At 32.1% G+C, this 19856-nt stretch overlaps 3 protein-coding genes across 4 annotated transcripts in view; 2 read left to right on the forward strand and 1 right to left on the reverse strand.

Moving 5' to 3' along the window:
- Dop2R (dopamine D2-like receptor) overlaps positions 1–5073 on the forward strand; it is a 291956-nt gene extending 286883 nt beyond the window's left edge. For both annotated transcript variants that reach the window (XM_065356806.1, XM_065356807.1), the window contains exon 8: positions 3429–5073. In XM_065356806.1, the coding sequence (XP_065212878.1) occupies positions 3429–3643 (215 nt within the window). In that variant the 3' untranslated portion in view covers positions 3644–5073. The remainder of the gene's footprint in view (positions 1–3428) is intronic.
- A 990-nt stretch (positions 5074–6063) lies between these two features.
- LOC135840338 (protein C12orf4 homolog) lies at positions 6064–9188 on the forward strand. The gene is made up of 12 exons (XM_065356820.1): positions 6064–6371; positions 6443–6588; positions 6668–6852; positions 6925–7045; positions 7123–7226; positions 7297–7479; positions 7551–7675; positions 7746–7894; positions 7969–8086; positions 8160–8278; positions 8358–8483; positions 8548–9188. The coding sequence occupies exons 1-12, from the start codon at positions 6185–6187 to the stop codon at positions 8662–8664; spliced, it is 1680 nt and encodes a 559-aa protein (XP_065212892.1). The 5' UTR covers positions 6064–6184; the 3' UTR covers positions 8665–9188.
- A 569-nt stretch (positions 9189–9757) lies between these two features.
- Positions 9758–18600, reverse strand: fmt (phosphatase 6 regulatory subunit 1-like protein fmt). The gene is made up of 19 exons (XM_065354064.1): positions 18582–18600; positions 18090–18159; positions 17938–18017; positions 17583–17853; positions 17305–17475; positions 17048–17226; positions 16852–16968; positions 16578–16743; positions 16348–16500; positions 15854–15982; positions 15714–15778; positions 15432–15627; positions 15281–15346; positions 15089–15204; positions 14526–14684; positions 14386–14444; positions 13124–14299; positions 12959–13001; positions 9758–12182 (listed from the first exon to the last, which is right to left on the reverse strand). Exons 2-19 carry the CDS (start codon positions 18144–18146, stop codon positions 12134–12136), a joined length of 3252 nt encoding a protein of 1083 aa, XP_065210136.1. The 5' UTR covers positions 18147–18159; positions 18582–18600; the 3' UTR covers positions 9758–12133.
- Between the last annotated feature and the right edge of the window lie 1256 nt (positions 18601–19856).

Consider the following 19856-nt stretch of genomic DNA (forward strand, 5'->3'; position numbering starts at 1 on the left):
GATCTGATCGAAAAAATTATACAATATTCAAACCTATAGTAATACCTTCAAAGATTAGTGACAAATTTTTTTAAATGTTGATCAAAATTTGGCCCCTTTTGTGTCTCTTTCTTCCGGTGATGTGAATCTTATTAGAAAAATTTGATTTTTTTATGATGAGTTCATTTCATCGAGCGAAAAGGTTTTTTCTACTTTTTCAACGGATACGTAAAAATAGGGATCAAATGGGTCAACCTCACCAATCAAAACTTTTTTTTCGTGTTTTAAATCAAAAAATCGCATTTTTTCGCAAACATTCAATTTTTTTTAATCGACTTTACGAAATAACGCCATCCCAATGATTTTTATGATATCTCCAAAAAGCTTTTTAAAACCTCTAACTATTGGAAAAAGTTGCATTTTGGTAGGTATCGCGATTATCGAGTAATCCATTGCTGAAATAGATGATAATTCAAGTTCACTGAAAACTTTGACACCCCCTGACAGCCTTTTAAAAATGGCTAGAGGACTGCGATTTGCGCTATTGGTCATCCCTGCAAAAAGTCTTTCCACAGGAAAAATTTCAAAAAAATCTCCCTCCCCCCCTTACCACTTCTTAGTTGAATTGACGTGGAATGGCCCAGAAATGTTAACCCCCTCTTCTTGTTCTTAAGTACCTCTAGAGATGAAAAAGTAATTCTGTATTTTTTGTTTTTCCTTTATTTGAGAAAAGTCGTGCCAAGAGCACTCTCCACTCAAGTTGAAAAAAAAATTTTTCATTCTGCGTCAGAATTTTTCTTGATAAGCTTAATTTCATTTTCAAAAAAAACTTCAAGTATTTTCCCAAGCTGTATTGACAAATTCCCTTAACCACCCCCACCCACCTCCCCCCACGTTGGAAAAAATCGACAAAAAATTGAATATATCAAAATCGGTAAAAGAAAGTTGAAAATTTTCCATTTGTGTGTCACAATCTCGTTAATACCTATTCTAAAATAACTCTTTTTATAGAAAAGACTTCCTTGGATTGATTCCTCAAATAATGTTGGTCCTAAAAATTGATAAATTTTTAATTCCTGGAAAAAAAATTTGGAGCGTGTATACTTTTTTATACAGATTCGTTTCTGAGCACGAAACTACAAGCTGAATGATACCTACTTTTCTGATGAAAGTGGATCAAATTCATTGTTTCATCAGGTAGGGAAGAGCCTAAAGGAGTCATAAGTAGTGATTTTGTGATAAAAATAGACCGGATCTGAAGATTAGAATATAAAAACTTAAAAATTCCTATTATTATTTTTAATTTTTTTTTCATTTTTGATAACCTAGAAGAAGAAACTTTTAGCGAGTTTTTTCATAAAAACAAACAACTTTAATCTGGTCTGATGTAATTGAGAGTGAGAAAAAATAAAATCAAAAAAAAATCCACCAAGTACCTACAAAATTGATTTAAAGTAAGGCACCCACATCGCTACTCTTCATCCCTCCCTTTCATTCACTAAGAGGTTAAAAGGAAAATTATTATAGCTCACTTACTGAACGATCAAAGGGAACTCGGTCAAATTGAGCAAAATTGAAGAACTCTTCTTCATTTTTGGTTCATTACGTGAAATTGCTTGATGAGTGTTTTTACGGCAAACTGGTTATGCAATTCTATTAACACGAACGATTTGAAGGCAGTGTAGAAAAATTGATGAGATTTCTGAAGGAAAAAGGCATTTTTAGCCTTCAAGATGACTAAACTTCTGTTCATATAAGGGCATTTTTAAGAACGATTCGTGATTCACTGAAAAATGTGGTCTTCAGAGATCTTACGATTCCATTTTAAAAACAAGTTTGTTGAAAATTGCCAAAAAAAAATCTTCAGTGTGATTTTTTCTGATCATTTTTCAACGTGGGTAATCCAAATCATGTCATTTCATCCCGAAACGAATCATTTTAGAGACACACATCTTCGACTTTTTAGTGAAAATAAAATTCTCAAAAAATGAAAATCATATGCTCGAAAATGAAATGAAAAAAAAAGATGAAGAAAAAAAACTAAGGACGAAATAATGTAGAATTCACTAAGCGCGTAACTTTCGCATAAATCACATAAGAAAATGAATATTCATGAATACATTACCGTTCTATACCTTCGGGCTTATTTAATTATTAAGTGTTTAAGAAAATTAAAGGCGTCAGAGTAAAAAACTCTTGCTTTTTGATTATGAAATTTTGATATAGTATAAAGCAACAAAAATGAAATTTATTTCGCAATTCTATTAGCTTAAAAACGTTTGACGAAAATTAAAAACAGCCTCTTAAAGATTTCACTTGTGTTGTTAAATTATTCAGGGAAATATAGAAGCATACAAATCGTCTTTTCTTTTCAACGTAAGTAGGTATATATATATGTACTACCTTTATGATATTAGAACGATAAAAGACGAAAACCAAGAGTGATTATATCGCTCTATACTTTTTGTTTATAACTATATCAGGTATCTACACTCCCCTAGATGTTCTTTTCTTGAACTAGAGATCTGGATATATTCGTTCCATCTTTCTCGTTAATTTTGTTTTAATATAACTCGTGCTGTAAATTTTTTTTCTTCGTGATGAAGGTACATACTTACTTTTTGATGAAACAGATTACACGTACGTTATTTAAAAGCACCGTCATTACGGATTTACACGCTTTGTTAATTTTCGCCACACATAAGTGCGTTTTTTACGCTATAGGTACCATTGTGGCCATTGAGAATACCGGCAGCTCATCAAGAATCACATAGTTCTCCACTTAGGTAAACCTACGCTCGTAGCCCGTATCTTTTTTAAATGCGTTGCGAAGAATGTATAATTAACGAATGCTATGCTATGCTATACCTTATACCGAAATAGATGTGAATGTAAACTAATATTATGTCGACCTATGCACGTAGGTATACCTACCTACACCTACTTACTTGAAAGATTTCATTTTCTCGGTTTGGGAAAAAAATACCTATGTAAGTACACAACGAGAAAATAAACTGTTTTTCGGAGTAGGTATTGAGAGGGAAAAAATCTGCCTAGGTGTGTACTTTCGCGCTTGTGAGGAATTTAACATTTTGATTTTTGGCCAAAAGAGTTGGGTCATGAGATGAAATTTTTTAATGAAATATTCCGTAATCCATTTTACTCACGTTGCTTTTAGATTGAAAATTGAAAATATCCCTGTCTTTAAAAAAAAAAAATCACCAATCCCCCATCAGAATTAAAATTTCTCCCTTGTCTATTGGTTCCCTTGTGATAACTTTCAATGATGGTAAAACTGTACCTTCGAACTACAAACGTTTGGAATTACATAATTGCATAACTTAATTTTACATAAATTTTAACATTTAATATTCATCATGGTAGACTGTGTACCTATATTGTAGTTTGCTCGTAATTACGAAATAAATTTGAAAATTGGTATGTTTCAGGTGTCTTTTTAATATGTTGGCTGCCATTCTTCAGCTGTAATATAACTGACGCGATATGCTCGAAAATGCATTTCAACTGTAACCCGGGTGTGACGGCTTTCATTCTGACAACGTGGTTAGGTTACATGAATAGTTTCGTAAATCCAATTATTTACACTATTTTTAACCCAGAATTTAGAAAAGCATTTAAAAAGATAATGCACATGGAAACGTGATCGCTGGAGGAATTTGTTATTTAAACAAAAAAAAATTGGCTGTGTTACCATCTATACTTATCATAAATTATTGACGAATATTTAATGATTAAATATTTCGTGTACATTTAACCAGTTTATTATATTTGTAACTGTTATGAACAAAAAGCTCCGTGATTTTATATGTACTTCGTTTCAAACGTTTGTTTTCCTTCGTTAATATTAAGAATTTGTTTCCTGTTTTATTTTGTTATAGTTAAAACTGTTCATTTTGAATCGTGTCATGAATTGAAATCGACCATTTAGTTGTTATTTATATGTACCTATTAGGTTTTTTTTCCTACTATAAAAAATTCTCCGTTACGAGAATTTTTCTAAAGTCAACTTTAAAAGTTAAGTAATGAGTTTGAAATTGAAAATCATAGTGTGTTCATCTTCAACAAGCGCATGTCAATATACATGCTTTACTGATCTGCTTAATGAGACGTTTATCTACGTGTAAAATTATTACAGTCAGTTAGAACTACCTATCTAACCTATTTGAATACTTATTTATGTAATCCGGCACGTACACGTTAGTAATACCTACGTATCTTTTTCATTTTTCATTTTGATACCGATGGCAAAAATAAGATACCTACCTGCATGAATTAAAGTTCATTTTGTGATGATTTTAACTTATTACGTATAAGTTGAATTGATCTCATTAAAAATTTATTCGAAATAAGCTCTCAAAAATCACAAATTATCGATCGCATTAATTTTTCTGCATTCGTTAATAAAATCATCACATTTTCGTTAGGTATATAAAACTGTACTGTGACATAATAAAACTGAAAAGATGAATCAATAATAGGTAAGTCCAACAACAAAAAGTATTTATTTATTTTTTTTAAAAATCGTGTTTATACCAATTACTCGAGTAAGAAGCAATACATTTATGAAATGTTATTAATAATGTATACATAATCTGTGATCGCAGAAAAGTATCGATTTTGTAAGCTGTAAAGTAATTTTATCGGCAGACTTCGTTTTTTTTTTTTATACGTGTATGTACTTATGTAATACGTTCAATCAAGATGAAATTTTAACCGCAAAGTTACAAAGAATATTTAGAAAAGGTCCTTTAGCTGCGTGACAATTTTGTAGTTACCGTGAACCGAATAAATGAAAATAATTGTCAAGTTAGCGAATAAATGAATACATATCTTAGATATTCTCTCTTTTCCTCTGTCTCTCTCTTTTTTTTTTTTTTTTTTTTTTTTAGAAAACCAACTTTTTACAAAAGCTACCTATTAAAAATTAAAATTAATTTACGCAGTTTATATGTTATGTATTAAGGATGTACAGTACGTACTGTATTTTGTATCGAAAATATTATATATTATTCGTCATAAGTACAATACTTTTGTAAATACAGTTAAAGCTTTCCAAAGACTGTTTCAAAATAAATTTTACTAAACTAATTGAAAATTGTTACTGTTTATGTATTGTATGCTACCTATTTCATTTGGATTCCTAATATGTAGGCTACGTGGTGATGGAGAATTGGTAATGGTTAATGGTAACTGAATTGATTTGACTGCTTCGAAAATAAAAATGTTTATTTCCAGTTCCACACCATTTCAAATGGCATAAGTGGATACCTATTACTTAATGAATAAATTGAATAGGTATGCTTACAAAGTTACAATTTAATTTTTGAATTTTTACACATCAATCTGCTAATGAAGCTGAAGGCGATTTGACTGAAAAAATCAATCTGATGTTTGGTAAATGAAGCTCGTGCACCAAAAATGAAGCCAAAATTCCTCGTGATCAGCGACCTCAAAATTATTAGCCTAGAATCTAGAACGACTGAACTTTTGTTTTGTTTGAAATTCAACTTTGAAGAATTAACAACACAATTTCAATTGCATCGAAATCATCAATAGATTAATCGAGCCTAACCTGCCTAAGTTACTTTCATTTCAGTTCAGTTCAGTTCAGCCTCAGTTGGCCCAAGTGCTGAAAAAAACGTAGGTAATCTTCGGATTTCTTCTCACAGAAGAAGAAACTCCAGTCCAGTTTGAAATTTGTTTTTTGCAATTGCCATAAAATTCAACATTCAATGCAAAAAATTCAAAAATTAATTACATATGTACTTACGAGTTACAAATTACAATTCGTTGCTTTTTAGACTTTTTAGTTTTTATATAATTCCACCAAATCAAAAAATATCAATAAGTACCTAAGTAATAGGTATTACCATTACCACTTCTTACTAGTAAACAGGACACAGGTTACTACTTTACTTTCAAGTTTCAGTTTCAAAAATTTTAACTTTCAAGTTTCAATTTCAACTTTAAAAAAAAAAAAAAAAAAAAATGCGAATTTCAAGTGGCGCCATCTTCAGAGGTGCCAGCGAACGTCAAATGTAAATAAAAAAAAAATACACAAGTGATAAGGATATCAATTCAAATTCAAATTCAAATTTTTACTAAAAATTCCGAAAACGAAGTAAATTTTCAATAAAATTAATATCATTTATGCGAATTTACTGTTGAAATCTTTTCCTGAAAAATGAGTTTTGAAGAAGAAGAAGTAAAGCGGAAAAATCTTGAAACTTTCAACTTCTCGATTCCGACGTTGAAAACGAATAAAAGTTATGATTTAGAAATACCTGTAGAAATTCCGTTTGGCGGATCAATTTCTGAGCTTACTCAACGCCTAATCACTCATTTGAAACTGCCCTGTTTTGTGGAAAAAAGTAAGGTATTTCTCTACTCTATTTGCTGAACATATAGTTGCACATACTTACAATGTGAAATGTTGTTCTAGAACTGCAATCTTCTTTGGAGGAGTTCATTCAACGTAAAACCATACAATATCATGATGATGTAGCGAATAGTGCTATTGAAAAATGCCGTTCCAACGAAATTGACGTTGAAGAAGTAATTAAAAAATGGGAAAAGCTCTATAAAGAAGTAGGTATTGACCTTATTTCTCACATTAGCGTCCTCCTTCCTATCAGTAATATTTATACGTTGTGCTTTTCATTAAAAGGAAACTGTAGAACATGGAGAAAAAAGAAGAGCATCGGATAGCGAAGTTTTTTCAAACGTTTATCATAAACTGGTGCATTCTGGGCCTGCGTTTCAAACAATGTTACAAGTCGAACAATCCTACGCCTTGGCTGTTTCACATTTAATGCGTCAGAAAACCGAACAAATTAATAATTTAACTTCGAGGTGAATATTTGGTTATTATTCGTACCTTATACATTTGTGTCGTAGAAGTAGTCATTTCTGTAATATGTGTAGGCAAACTGAGGAAATGAAACGAGCTTTAGAAAAAGTAGATAATTGGAGTGGTAAAATGGGCAGTGAAGCTTATATTAATGAAATCGTAGCTAAACATTTTGAAGATCAGAATCTATTACAGGTTATGTCACTTGACAAACGATTTACTCGATTATGAAACACGTATTCATTTGTTTGTTGTTTTTTTTTTATTCACAGGGCCGATGGAATAGTGAAATCGATACTTTGAAAGAAACCCAGAGACGAGAGTATCGAGAATGGATTATGAAATTATTGGAAGAACATCAAACAAATACCGGATTGTAAGTACTACTACTTAAAACTGAAGTACAGTATACCTGGAAAAATACTTATTCAATAGTTCATTCTCAGGTATTCACCTTCGTCTCCTTCAGAAGTGTTGGCTTTTTCCGATTCAAAGCCAGAAAGTTCTTTACCACTGATGGAAGAAAGTTTTACCATTCATTTAGGATCACAAATGAAGCAAATGCACAACATAAGGATAATGTCTGCTGATATTTTAGACTTTTGTAGGATGAAATTGCCAACTAATGGGTAAAAAATAATTTTTCGAATTCATTCGCTCGTTGCCCAACATGGTTTTTTCATGTGTTATAATTGTGTAGAAATTCCGTTAATCCTTCCCCACACCGACTTCAAACTGCTTTGGGTCTTTACTCGAACGATTTATGCGGACTAGTCATGTTGAATGATACCAATGATCTTAGTGGTCTGACGGGTTTAGCTAATGGTAAACCTCGTATTTATGCTGGTTCGATTGAAAATATTCATATTTACAAAAAATCACTCCACGTATTCAGAATTCGGCGAAGTTTGTGAAAGCTCTACTGAATTTCACTTTCCTAATCTTTCGGAGCAGTTGGACAGTTTGAAAACTCAAACGAAAGATGCGATCGTTTGGCGAAATTCCTGTCAGCATCCTGGTAATCTAACCACGTCTGAGCAACAAGTAAATAATGTTTACGTACGAGGGAAATATGATAATGTACTGTAGATAATATTATGTTTTATTGATTATTCCAGAGTCGAAGAAGTGCCTCGAAGCATTTACAAACTGGTGATATCTTCATTACCAAACATTCCAATTTATCCTCAGTTCATATTATTTTTCACTTGATTGTTGATGACTCTCTAAGATCAAGTAAGTCTTGTTAATGATGAGTGAAAAATCAATATAATTATCTCTAATATGTATTCTCGTTTCGATTTTATAGGTGATATTAACTCGAGACATTCGGCTATTTTGGGCTTGCGAAATATTTTGAAAACTGCTTGTTCAAATGACATTACCACTTTAACGATACCAGTTTTACTAATGCACGAAATGACTGAAGTGAGAAAAGTTCTCATACGTATTTACTAATAAATATTCGTTGACCATTGCTAAATTACGTGGAAAATTTTCATTATAGGAAATGACAGTAGAGTGGTGTACAAAACGAGCTGAATTAGTGTTCAAATGTGTTAAAGGATTCATGATTGAAATGGCTTCATGGGGCGGTTCTGATTTGAAGAATTTGCAGTTTTTGGTTCCCAAGGTAATTTTTATGAAATAAAATACATCTTAGGGAAAAATTGTAAACTCTTATGTTACGCTTACAGGGTATATCTGAAGAAGTTTTCGGTAGTTTGGCGACAATGTTACCAAGTATTTTTCGAGTTTCTAATCCATTGATTTTTAAAGTATCTTCAACGCCCACGACACCAAAAAATAAGTGATATCGCCGGAAATGTTGAAATTATTCCATTTCACAAGATATTTTGGAAGAACATCGCAATCAAGATGTGCTTCCATATTATTTGCTAGTCAAAAACTAAGTAATTATTATTATTGAGAAAAATGTGTTATGGATAAATTTGTGCTGTTCTTCAGAGGAAATTACCAAATGAAGAGCAATCCCTGAGACTTTCATTCGCCTATGTGCTTTTATTTGTGGAATTCTGTATCTGCGAGTGGTGATTATCTTAATTGTGATAGATTGATTGATACATTACATTGTATATAGATGTTAGCCTTAATACTTCTCAACTTTTTATGTACATATTTCGTATCTGATGATATGTATGTCTTCCAGTATTATTTATTTTCATTATTTTTTTATAAATATTTTCTAGATTTAAAAAAATATTACGCTTATACGCTCACCATATCTTATTACATATGAATTATTATTTTTGCAATCTGAAATGTGTTTTTCTATAATGAAGTATTTTTTGAAAAAATATATTATTTCAAATCCGTTTTTTATTCCAATGATGATGTGAAGCCTACGAGCTCTTGACATTTATATCCAAGCTACACAATAAAAAAAAAAACTGGAAATGCTAGTAAGCTGAACATTTTCTATTTACAAATGAAAGAGACTAGAGCACAGTGCAAATGTCTAAGCAAAAGTAAAATCCATCTTGGGCGATAGATAGTTAGATACCTATCATTGCAATATTCATACATATAAGTATTCGCAATCTTCGTTATTACATTTGCAATTGCAATTAGCAACAGCTGACCAGCAAGACAACCCTCAGGAGTAAAAAAAACTGAAATTTTGAAAGAATCGTCAAGATCAAAAAGGGGCCAATAAATAAGAAGTTTCAAAGTTTGTCGTAAAAGTGTAAAAATTTGTGGATTTTTTTGCGAGTAAAATCAAAAAACCTTAGATAAAAAAATGCAACTTTTGACAATAAATTTTTTTCAGATGTTCCAATGCAGCCGGAGGGGCGGGATGAGAAAAATTTATTCAATTCAAAATTTTAAATCTTGCTACTTTCTAAGAGAATGAACCGGGCCAATTAAATAAAACAAACACAAAAATTAAAATTATACATTTATTGCATAATTAAGAAATCCAATAAATATGATGACTCGGTAACCCATTTAATACTTTTAAAATATATACAGTATAACAATATGTACACGTTTGTTGCATAAGCGCATGTAACTCGATACACGTATATAAAATTTCAAATGGAAGAAATTTCGGATATATGAATGTACAATCAGATACTTAAAATAACCATTTAAATTTTCTTAAGATATGACAAAGAACGGTATCTAATTCAACAAAAATTTAATTAACATATCACATTTCGTAAATACATAATATTGTATAACTGTTCCTATATGTATATTCGCAACCATTTTCTCTCAGTAGTTTTTTTTTCAAAAATTTAAATAATAAAATACATAAAAATAAAGTATGAAAGATACGTAAGTAAATTAAAAACCACATGAAGAAATGCACGAGAGTAATTAGCACAGAATTTCAACCAGTCGTTTAACATTTAGATATACATATTACATATATAAGGCGAAGTATTTCGATTACAATCAACCCCGAGTTTCTGATGCGTTTTCATCGTGCTATTCGATAGACACGTGTGATAATGAATACCCATTAAATTCAAAAACACCTCACCCGTCGCCTGAAACCCCGCATCACACCAAACCCTAACTGCAACAACGGTGAAAATTTTTAATATCACAGCTAGACATTCGTTAGTATTCAATTCAAAGGGAAGCAAAACAAAAAATTGAAACTCATTTGATAATATGAATTGAATACTTGAAAATCTTTCCTTTAATCAAATCGAGATTTAATGTATCACAATATTTTTCAACATAACACACGCAACAAAAATTCACACTTTTTTTTCGTCTTCCTATCATATGAAATTACAACTAAGCGGTGCAAATCGTCGATAGTCGTACTTATTTTTGTTTAGTTTAAATACTAGGTAATTGCATTGTTTCCATCGAACATTAAAACTTATACATAGAAAAACAAACGTTTAGAACACTGATTATCCACCAAATACGTATAAGAACACAATAAATGAGGAACGTTCCAACCAAAAAGAAAAAGAAATACACACATAAAAACGAGAAAAAACGAAACAAAAAAAATCACCCAAAAAATTAAGCACACGCTAATGAAAAACAAATCATTCGGCAACAATTTAAAAATTTCACCAGATAAGCACGCATTCGATTAACATTTTCACACAATCGAGTAAGCCGTTACAAAGTTAATTTTTTTTTTTGAAAAATTCATATACGTACGTTGTATGTATTTGTAATATTTTACATTAAATATGTGCACTAGTACGTGCTCCTTTTTTGTTTGTTTTTTTATTTTTCATTATTTAATATTTAAAAAAAAGCTATCATACAAACATCGAATAAAAACAAATCGCGAATAAGTTACTAAAACCATAACGCGTTCTCGCGTGCAAATAAAAATTCTCAAAAGTACATCTAATTAAAACTAGGAAAACATAAATAAATGAAGGTTTATTCGAAGCGTGCTATATAATTGAGCATAATACTATATAGTTGTTGAAATAAAACAAATAAAAAAAAAATTATACAATAATCGAAATAAACAAAAAAACACAGATTCTGGACTTTATACTTAAATTGGCTACATTCATCATCATCGCCTCAATACTGAAAGTATATAATGCGCTTATGTACTATGGTAACATTACAAATATTTAGGCCCGGAAAGAAAATTACAGACGATAATGTAAATCGGTGAGTATACGTTGCTCTATTCACACCTGAGAGTGAGTAAAAATCCTATCTAATCAAACGCGAATTGAGAGAAGTCAAAAAATTATACAACCATGTTCAACCTAATACCATTATTTTTTAACCTAAAATTCTACATAATATGTAAATTTTTTACTACAATAAAATGTTATCTCATTTAAAAAATAAAACAGGTACACAAAAAAACAAAGGTAAGGGCACTTCGTTATTTCCAGTAACATTTTTCTTTTTTTTTCTCTCGATTAAATTCAAACTATCTGATAAAATTAATCAACAAGTTGAACTACGATAATAAAAAATAATTTAAGGAAAACGATAATAGATAATTGTACTATTAACAAAACAGTTTTCTTGCAACATAACTCTTCACCGTAATCATCATCAAAAATTTAAAAATATTTGGATTTATCGACAGCCTATAGTGATTATATTTATACCTTTATTCTTCTTCTTCTTCTTCTTCTTTAATACATACGAAGAAAATAATATTTTACTTGGAAAATACCTTGTATAGTTTTTATATTGTCATAACAGACGGCCAGAGTAGCGTAAATTTTTAGCCTTCGTGCGATTCAATGACTCGATCATTGGATCTATTGCGCCAACTCTGCATCACTAACTGATGCAACACATTTGTCAGGCTAGTTCGTCGATTATAGCGCGATTCATGTTTTCAATTTGTTCTCTGCAAGAATCACAACAGAATATTGTTACTATCTCGCTCCTCTTAATCGCTGGTGTGAAATTACGTCTTCCACATACGTAGAAAACAACACCGAAAGTGTCTCGTTTGGTGAACATAAATTTTTAATTACACAAGCAGAACCGGATTTCAAAATTTTCAATATGGTTTCTACTTTTTTCAACCGCTTTGATAAGCTACATACGAGCCTTGATTATATATTACATAATACATAATCAAGGCATACGAGTACATAGCTGAATTTGGAGACAAATTGTGAAGTCTGAAGTCGGGTTAAAGGGGAGAGTTGAAACAGAGGGAGGGATGCAAAATTACTAATCTCACCATTTTTGGTCTCAGGGAGAAATTTCAACTTATTTTGATACGTTACACGGCTAGTTTTGAATGAAAAATGGCAAAAAATGAAATTGAGGGGAAATAAACAACAACAGTTATATTCTGACGAATTCGACGATTTTTGATTAGTACGAGAAGTACCTATAATAAATATTTTCATTTCATTTTCAATATAAAAAAGTAAAAAATGATAATAAAATCATTTCGAGAGATCCCCTTCACTTATAGAAATCGTGCAAACCTTTTTGTTTTTTCCCCAATTTTTTCATTTTTCAACGGACTACTGATAACTTTTTGAAACTGTTGAATAGATTTCGAAGTTCAATAAAAGGTACATCCTCTACAACCATTTAACTGGATAGAAGATTCTCTAACTTCAAACTACTACATACACTGTAAAAAAGAAAAAATAATTTACTCACTTATTTAATCCTCGATTTTCTCGCGTATTCTTCGATGATTTATCTGAATAATAAAAAAAAAAAAAAATTAAAAATTCATTTTTTACAAAAAAAAAAAAAAAAAAAAAAAAAAGAACAAGAAAAAACTACGTAACATATCTACGTAAGCAAGAATAAAACACTAACCACAACCAGCAGCGAGTTTTTCACTCTCCGTCAGATCTCCGTTAATCAAAGACGTTGGCGAATCACAATTACAAATTTTACTTTCGGATTGATCGGTTTCGGTAGATTCCGTTACATTATCACTTTCAGGTTTCGTATCACTAAGACTGTCGATATTATTGCACGTTGTTTCATCAACATTAGGAACATTAGGCGTAGAATTACAGCAGCTGAGGTTTTCATCGGATGTTTGATCCTCGGCGATGAGTTGAACGCCAGGTATATCGTTATCCAATTCGGATTTTTCAGCCAGATCATCTTCTAATTCCAAACTGTTCTCAGCATCGCCGAATTCCGTGCTGCTTTCAGCATCACTGATGCTGTTTTCAGCGGTGACAAAGTCCACGCTGTTTTCCGTCAAACAGTCGTTACCTTCACTCGGTCTGGTGGTTTTTACCGATAGACAAGTTTGTTCGGCGGATATACCTTCGTGATCGTCGGATTCTTTAACGCTGTTTTCGCATGTTTCCACGTTACAGATAGGATTAGCCAGCTGGATAGGTTCGCTGCGACTGGTTTCAACGACGTTCACGTTGTTCATCATACGCAGCGCTTGCTCTTTGATACCACGCATCAAGAATTCGTCTTCGTAACGAATATCGTTCTCTGCATTGGCCAGTTTCTCGGCCAGAGTTTGACCGGAAATTAATTCCAAATTGACGATATCGTCGTTTCGATCGTTTTCGTCATTTTTATCATGGCGTTCGCAATTCGCGCCGCTGCTTCCGATATCGTAACGTTCGAAACTGTCGTGTTTCTCGAATACTCGTTGTAAATCGTTATTTCCTTCGTGTTCGACGTTCGACTGGCCCGGACTATCCGATAACGAACTCCAATCGCCGTTTAGCTCGAGTTGGCTTTCTCCGAATTGACAACAGTTTGATTGCGGAGGAGAGATTTTCACGTTGGAGAAATTACTCAAAATGCTGACCGACTGATTAGGACGCGTGTTACCGAATAAGCTGTACTGTTCGACGCTCGTAGCCAGAGTAGAACACGATTCCATGTTATCGCTGCAGTCGTTGTTTTGAGAATCGCAAAAACTTTCTTCGAAGTTGGCCCAGTTCTTGTCTTCAGCCGATCCGGAGCCGCCACTGTTGGCCCAAGGGTTTGACGCACCTCCCAATTTCGACCATGCTACGGGGGAAAAAATGAAACAGAATATTACTCGGATATCGATTCGTATTATTCATTCATCAACGTCGTATTAGTCTAGCGCTTACGATCAGTGCTGTTGAGCGTATCTTCGTCATAATTTTCATCGTCGCTGTCTCCCCATAAGCTAAACATGATACAATTCACAGTTATTACATCATTTACCAAATATGAATATGTAATCTAGAATTATAGCTGTCTCACGAACCAAGTATCCGTATTGGTTCCATCATCCCACGAGAAAACTCTCATTCCTTCTTCATCGTCATTATCGTTCAAACTATTCAATCCTTTATTAACGGATAACCACTTCTGGGCGCATATAGAGTTGAACAGATCCGTTTGAGATTGCATTTGATCTTCGTTACTTTAACATAAAAAAATCAACAATGAATTTTTCCAGCAAGAAAGGCGATAAAAATAACCACTACAAAAATTGACTGTAGTTTTGATTTCATTTAAAATCACTTTGCATGACTTCAGAAAATAAATTGGCATTAGAAGGGGGGGGGGGTTCTTCTCTGGAGAAATAAAACGATCGCAAGTCCCTCAAAGTGAAAACCAATATTTTTACATTTTTTCAGAACAAAAAATAAGAAATGATGAATAAGCGAACACGTATAATAGAAAAAAATAACGAAACAATCATGACCGGCCGAAAGCATTGAAAAAAAATCTTATCACAAAATACGTATCTTCGTAAAAAAAAAGATCTCTTCGCGATCGTAGACCAAAAAAATTAAGTCAACGTCAATATGTAACAAAACTTACTTTGGACTATCCGGATTATATCCTTCTTCTCCATAAGCAATAATTGACGGATCATCGGAAAACATAATATTTTGATCATCTTCCGCATCATATTCCTTATATGAAGACTTCAATTCCTATTCAAAAAAGGATGAAATTAATTTTCATAAATAAAAAAATAGAATTCTACATTGCTGAAAAATGTTTGATTACCTTTCCAGGGATATTTTCTTCGAAACTGTTTTCACTACTTTGACCTAATTTTGGCCTCACTCCTCCCTGAAAAGAAAATAACCATGAAAATTGTTAATATAAAAGCGTCGGAAATCGAAACCTTAGATAGGTAGATTGTTTGATAACTAACCAAACAAGTGGTGTGTTTTTCAATTATAACTTTCAAAGTATTGGTAACGAATTCATTCCATTCGTTTAGACAGGTGCTTGAAATCTCTTTACTTAGAAGATCATGAAATGCAGGATTTCTTTCATCTTCAGCATTTATAAGCGTAGCGATTCTAATAACGAAGCCCATGTATCCTTTTCGGTAATTGCCTTCTTTCCTAAAAGAAAAAATATTATCATTTCGATATTGCAAACTCACATTAATTCATTTTTCAATATTCTAAAATTTAAAAAAAATACTAACTCTGATTTCTCATTTTCGTCCCATATGTGCAACATTCTCTGGATAAGTCTACATTTCTTCAACATCTGAACAGAAATAATACACTCTAATCAATGATTCTGATTCGAATTATTACTTTAACGAATATTCAAATAGCTCACATGAGTAAGAAACAGATCATCGTTACATTCGGTTACCGTATAATTGCTCATTCCATCGATCGCATAAGCAACTAGTTTTTCTACTTCGGCATGTAAAAAGTTATTCGAAGAAAAGGCGTAAAATAAATCCTGCGAAACAATAAAGTTATTAGAAACACTCGAAATTTACTATTTAGATATTAAAAACTGTAGCGATAAAATTTCTATCCACGATTGGCAAGAATTCAAAAATCTCAACTTCAATTCAAACGAACAACATTAGGATCATTTCGTGTTTACTCAACAGTCTTTCAATCTTTGTTTTTATTCGTTTTTGCCACAAATTTCTACCTCGCCAAAGGTCAAATCGAAACCACTATAGTAATGACGAAGCTTTCAGCCGCTCAAAAACAATGACAATCATAAAATTGACGTTGTTGCAAAAACAAATATTTCAAGCTAATAATTCGCAGCTGAAATCCATCATACTTATTTTCAAAAAACCCATTCCTTACCAAAAGAAGCTCGGGAATATCACAGTGAATTATTTCTTTATTTATCTCACTGTTGTTCAATGAGATCAACACGGCTATAAGTTTGGTCACGAGCAATCTAGCTTTTCCGAAAGGAGGCGAAATCACTCCGCTAGTCAGTGTAATTGAAGTTGTCTGTAAATAAACAAACGTTATTAATCGATACGTTACGAAAACAAATACATACAACAAGTTGAATACTACAAAATTACTTTTATCGGATTGCGTAGTATATCACGTAGCTTTTTAATGAAAGGTAATATCGCTTTAACAATATCATTCAACACGTCTCCCGGTTCAGGTGCATGATTTTGAGGTATTATGTTCTCGATTTTATCGTGCACAGTAAAGTTCAACATGTACCGGCAGCGAGCATCACTACAACATGAATGGGTTCATCAATCAAATTTTGATAACAAATTTTAATTTAAACTTTTACTCATTATGAGAATATTTATAATATTTATCGATTTTCGTGCAACTTACCCAGGTAGATAAGGCTGCATAATAGCTAATAACACGTCGATCCCACCTTCGATTGTGGTCTCACACAGTGTCTCGCAGTTGAATACGGTACTCAGTAATAATTCGATTGTCTGCGAGCTGAAAACGATTACACAACGAAAAATACAAAAATCAATATTTCGAATACGAATGGTAAGATACCAATTTGGACGCTTACGATTCGAGTAAATTCAATATGGGATCGGATTCGGGATCTTCATTCAAATCGTTCATATTTTCTCGTAATTTTTGAATTATACTGCACAGCACAGCAGCCGCATTAACTTGACAGTCAACATCGGATTGCGGATTTAATAAACTTATTATACTGGGAATCACATTTTGCGTTTGCAACCACTGCATAATAACATGAAAATATAAAAAATAATTTCTCGAATCTGTTTCCTCAATCTGTAATCTGTATGAAATACTTACACTTCGCAGCCACTCTTTTAGTTTAGGGCCTTCAACTAATGTAACGAGGTTGTGCATGAGATCCATTATTGACGAAGTGCCCATATGCTTTAGTAATAACTCAATAAATTCTTCTTTGGCTTTTAAAAATTCTAGAGCTTGAAGACACGTATACTGATATGAATACCAATTCTGTACACAACAACATAATGATTCACACAACATATTAAGGCATTGATAATGGATTATAAAGCCAATTAAATGACTACTCTGTCCAACACAACGGTCACGTCAATTACCTGTTCACTTTTCCGGCTAATAAGTATAGAAAGAGTACGGCTGAAATACGATGAAAGTAACGGATTGAGCGGAGGATCATTTTGAAGAAACTTGTACAGTTTATTCAAAATTTCTTCGGAAACCAATCGCTCGTTCAAAGCTGGTAAATCTGATGTAAGTAGTTCGCAAGCTAAATTTGGATACTTATATTGCTCCGCTTCATCGAGCTCTTTCGATGGTTCCAAAGTAATCAAGTCTACCAATTCACCGAGGATTTCGGGCTTCGATATACTGCAACAAGTAACAGGATACTTCGTTAGTTATTTCACATTAAAATATCACCAGCAACGTAAATTTCAATTTTCAAAAGCTTACAATTCGATCAGCTTTAAATTCTGTGTTTTCAATTCCTGCAGAATGTTTTCTTGATCTAGTAATTCATACAGAGTAAGCTCCTGAAACAACGACCAAGTGTTTAATTAAACCAATCATAGAGAATTATACGAGCTATTAACCCTGCAATTTACCTCTTTACATAAAATGATGTCAATCTGAGGAGAGGTGGTGTTGTACGTCCAAAACATCTTGGCAATTAAACTGTAACAAAAAGAAAACGCAATTGACCCAATTCATAAGAAAATATGAGTTGCAAATCGAAATAATAAAACTCTATGAAATAATAATGAAAGGAGCGTACTTTATATATTATAATACTATTAATTTTGACATAAATCATAAAATAAAAAGAGGGCTCTCCAACACATAGCGGTATAAATTTTCAACTAATTTTAGACCACCAGAATTTACTAATGCATCCTGTACGTAGTCAGGAAGAGATACTACAATTATTTTGAAACAAAATTCCAACATGCATGGATACGAACACAACAAATGAAAATGAACCTTATAGTCAAAATAGCCAACATATTTTGTAAACTGAAAATGGTCATTTTTGTTGAGTTATCAGAGTATCGATGTAATGAAATCATACGTTTACATGTTAAAATTACACTTCGTACCAGATCACAGGAAAGTCGTACAAACACTTTCAACACTTATTTAAATGCAGTGAATGAACGATATACGTACAAAAGTAAAAAATCTATAAAGGAAAAGGTTGAAGTAGACCATTTGAAAAATGTTAACGAAATAGATGTCGAAATTGAATACTTACTTAAATATGTAAAAAATTCACAATCATACATATATAATTAACATTACACAGCCACAGCAACAAACAAATAAATCACAATACTGTTTTTATATTAATTCTACCGAACATTCGAAGTTCAAAACTATTGCAAAAGAAGGAAAATAAGTCTTCGAAATGAAAAAATACTTTGTAAAATGCGAACATTTATTTTCCATTTTTGTTTCTTATCTGAATAAACCACAGTGGGCGAACGTCTTTCATCATCAACAACTCAAAAAATTACCTGGTAATTACTGAAAATACCACCGTGGTGGGCAGCTTATCAACTTCCGAACTCTGCTGAGTCATGAGTGGCACGCGCAGTGACACTTCTTTTTGTTTTTTTTTTAAATTTAAATTTTATTAATGAGAAATAAATTGCATGGATTGCATTGCATGAGTGACCACATAAATTGTGCTTCTGAGGATTTGAATTCTGTATTCAAATTATTCATTATTGAAATTGGAGTAGTAAAATCAAAAATGTCACACCAATCACAGCGGCGATAATGCAAATATTGCAATTTTGTAAACCATGAAACCATTGCAAACTAACTATGCAGAAAAAATCAGAAATTGTTCCAATATTTCGTATTTCCAGTTTCCATTTCGCCACAAATTTAATTGAAATTTAAAACTCTGAAATTATAGGTGCTCAGATAATTAGGTACTTATTACTTAGTTTATTCGTAATTTGACTTTGTGACTTTGAACTTTGAAATTATTGAACTTTGAACTTTGAAAATTCGTGTTTCAAAAATTTGAATGATTTTTTCAACTGGCATTAAACACTTGAACTTAAACAGGTACCTACCTAACATTCAACAATTAGCGCTGACTAAACATCATTCAACGTTCTCGGAACATTTTAATTAGTATTTCGATGGCTTCCATTACAACTGTCAATATGTCCAAAATCCATTTTCCATAATCATTGCTTTGATGATTTCAGTCTTTTTGGTGCGCTTTGGTAATCTCTACGTAGGAATTGGTCGGAAATTTGAAGGTAATTTTTTTAAACAATTTTTTTGCCCAAAATACAAGTGCGTTACGTTCGAAAAAACTTTTTCATTCGCAATTCATTTGCGATTTCACCAAAACT

This window comes from Planococcus citri, chromosome 3 (genome assembly GCF_950023065.1).
Source record: "Planococcus citri chromosome 3, ihPlaCitr1.1, whole genome shotgun sequence".
NCBI lineage: Eukaryota > Metazoa > Arthropoda > Insecta > Hemiptera > Pseudococcidae > Planococcus > Planococcus citri.

What these genes read in the sequence shown, in the direction of transcription:
- LOC135840338 (XM_065356820.1), top strand. Translation starts at nt 6,185, where the DNA reads ATGAGTTTTGAAGAAGAAGAAGTAAAGCGGAAAAATCTTGAAACTTTC. An exon ending in CATCAAACAAATACCGGATT is followed by an intron (nt 7,227 to 7,296) that starts GTAAGTACTACT and finishes GTTCATTCTCAG; the next exon opens with GTATTCACCTTCGTCTCCTT. An exon ending in TGCAGTTTTTGGTTCCCAAG is followed by an intron (nt 8,484 to 8,547) that starts GTAATTTTTATG and finishes TTACGCTTACAG; the next exon opens with GGTATATCTGAAGAAGTTTT.
- fmt (XM_065354064.1), bottom strand. Translation starts at nt 18,146, where the DNA reads ATGTTTTGGACGTACAACACCACCTCTCCTCAGATTGACATCATTTTA. An exon ending in ATGCAGCCTTATCTACCTGG is followed by an intron (nt 16,744 to 16,851) that starts GTAAGTTGCACG and finishes TTCATGTTGTAG; the next exon opens with TGATGCTCGCTGCCGGTACA. An exon ending in AAAAACACACCACTTGTTTG is followed by an intron (nt 15,347 to 15,431) that starts GTTAGTTATCAA and finishes TTTTCTTTTCAG; the next exon opens with GGAGGAGTGAGGCCAAAATT.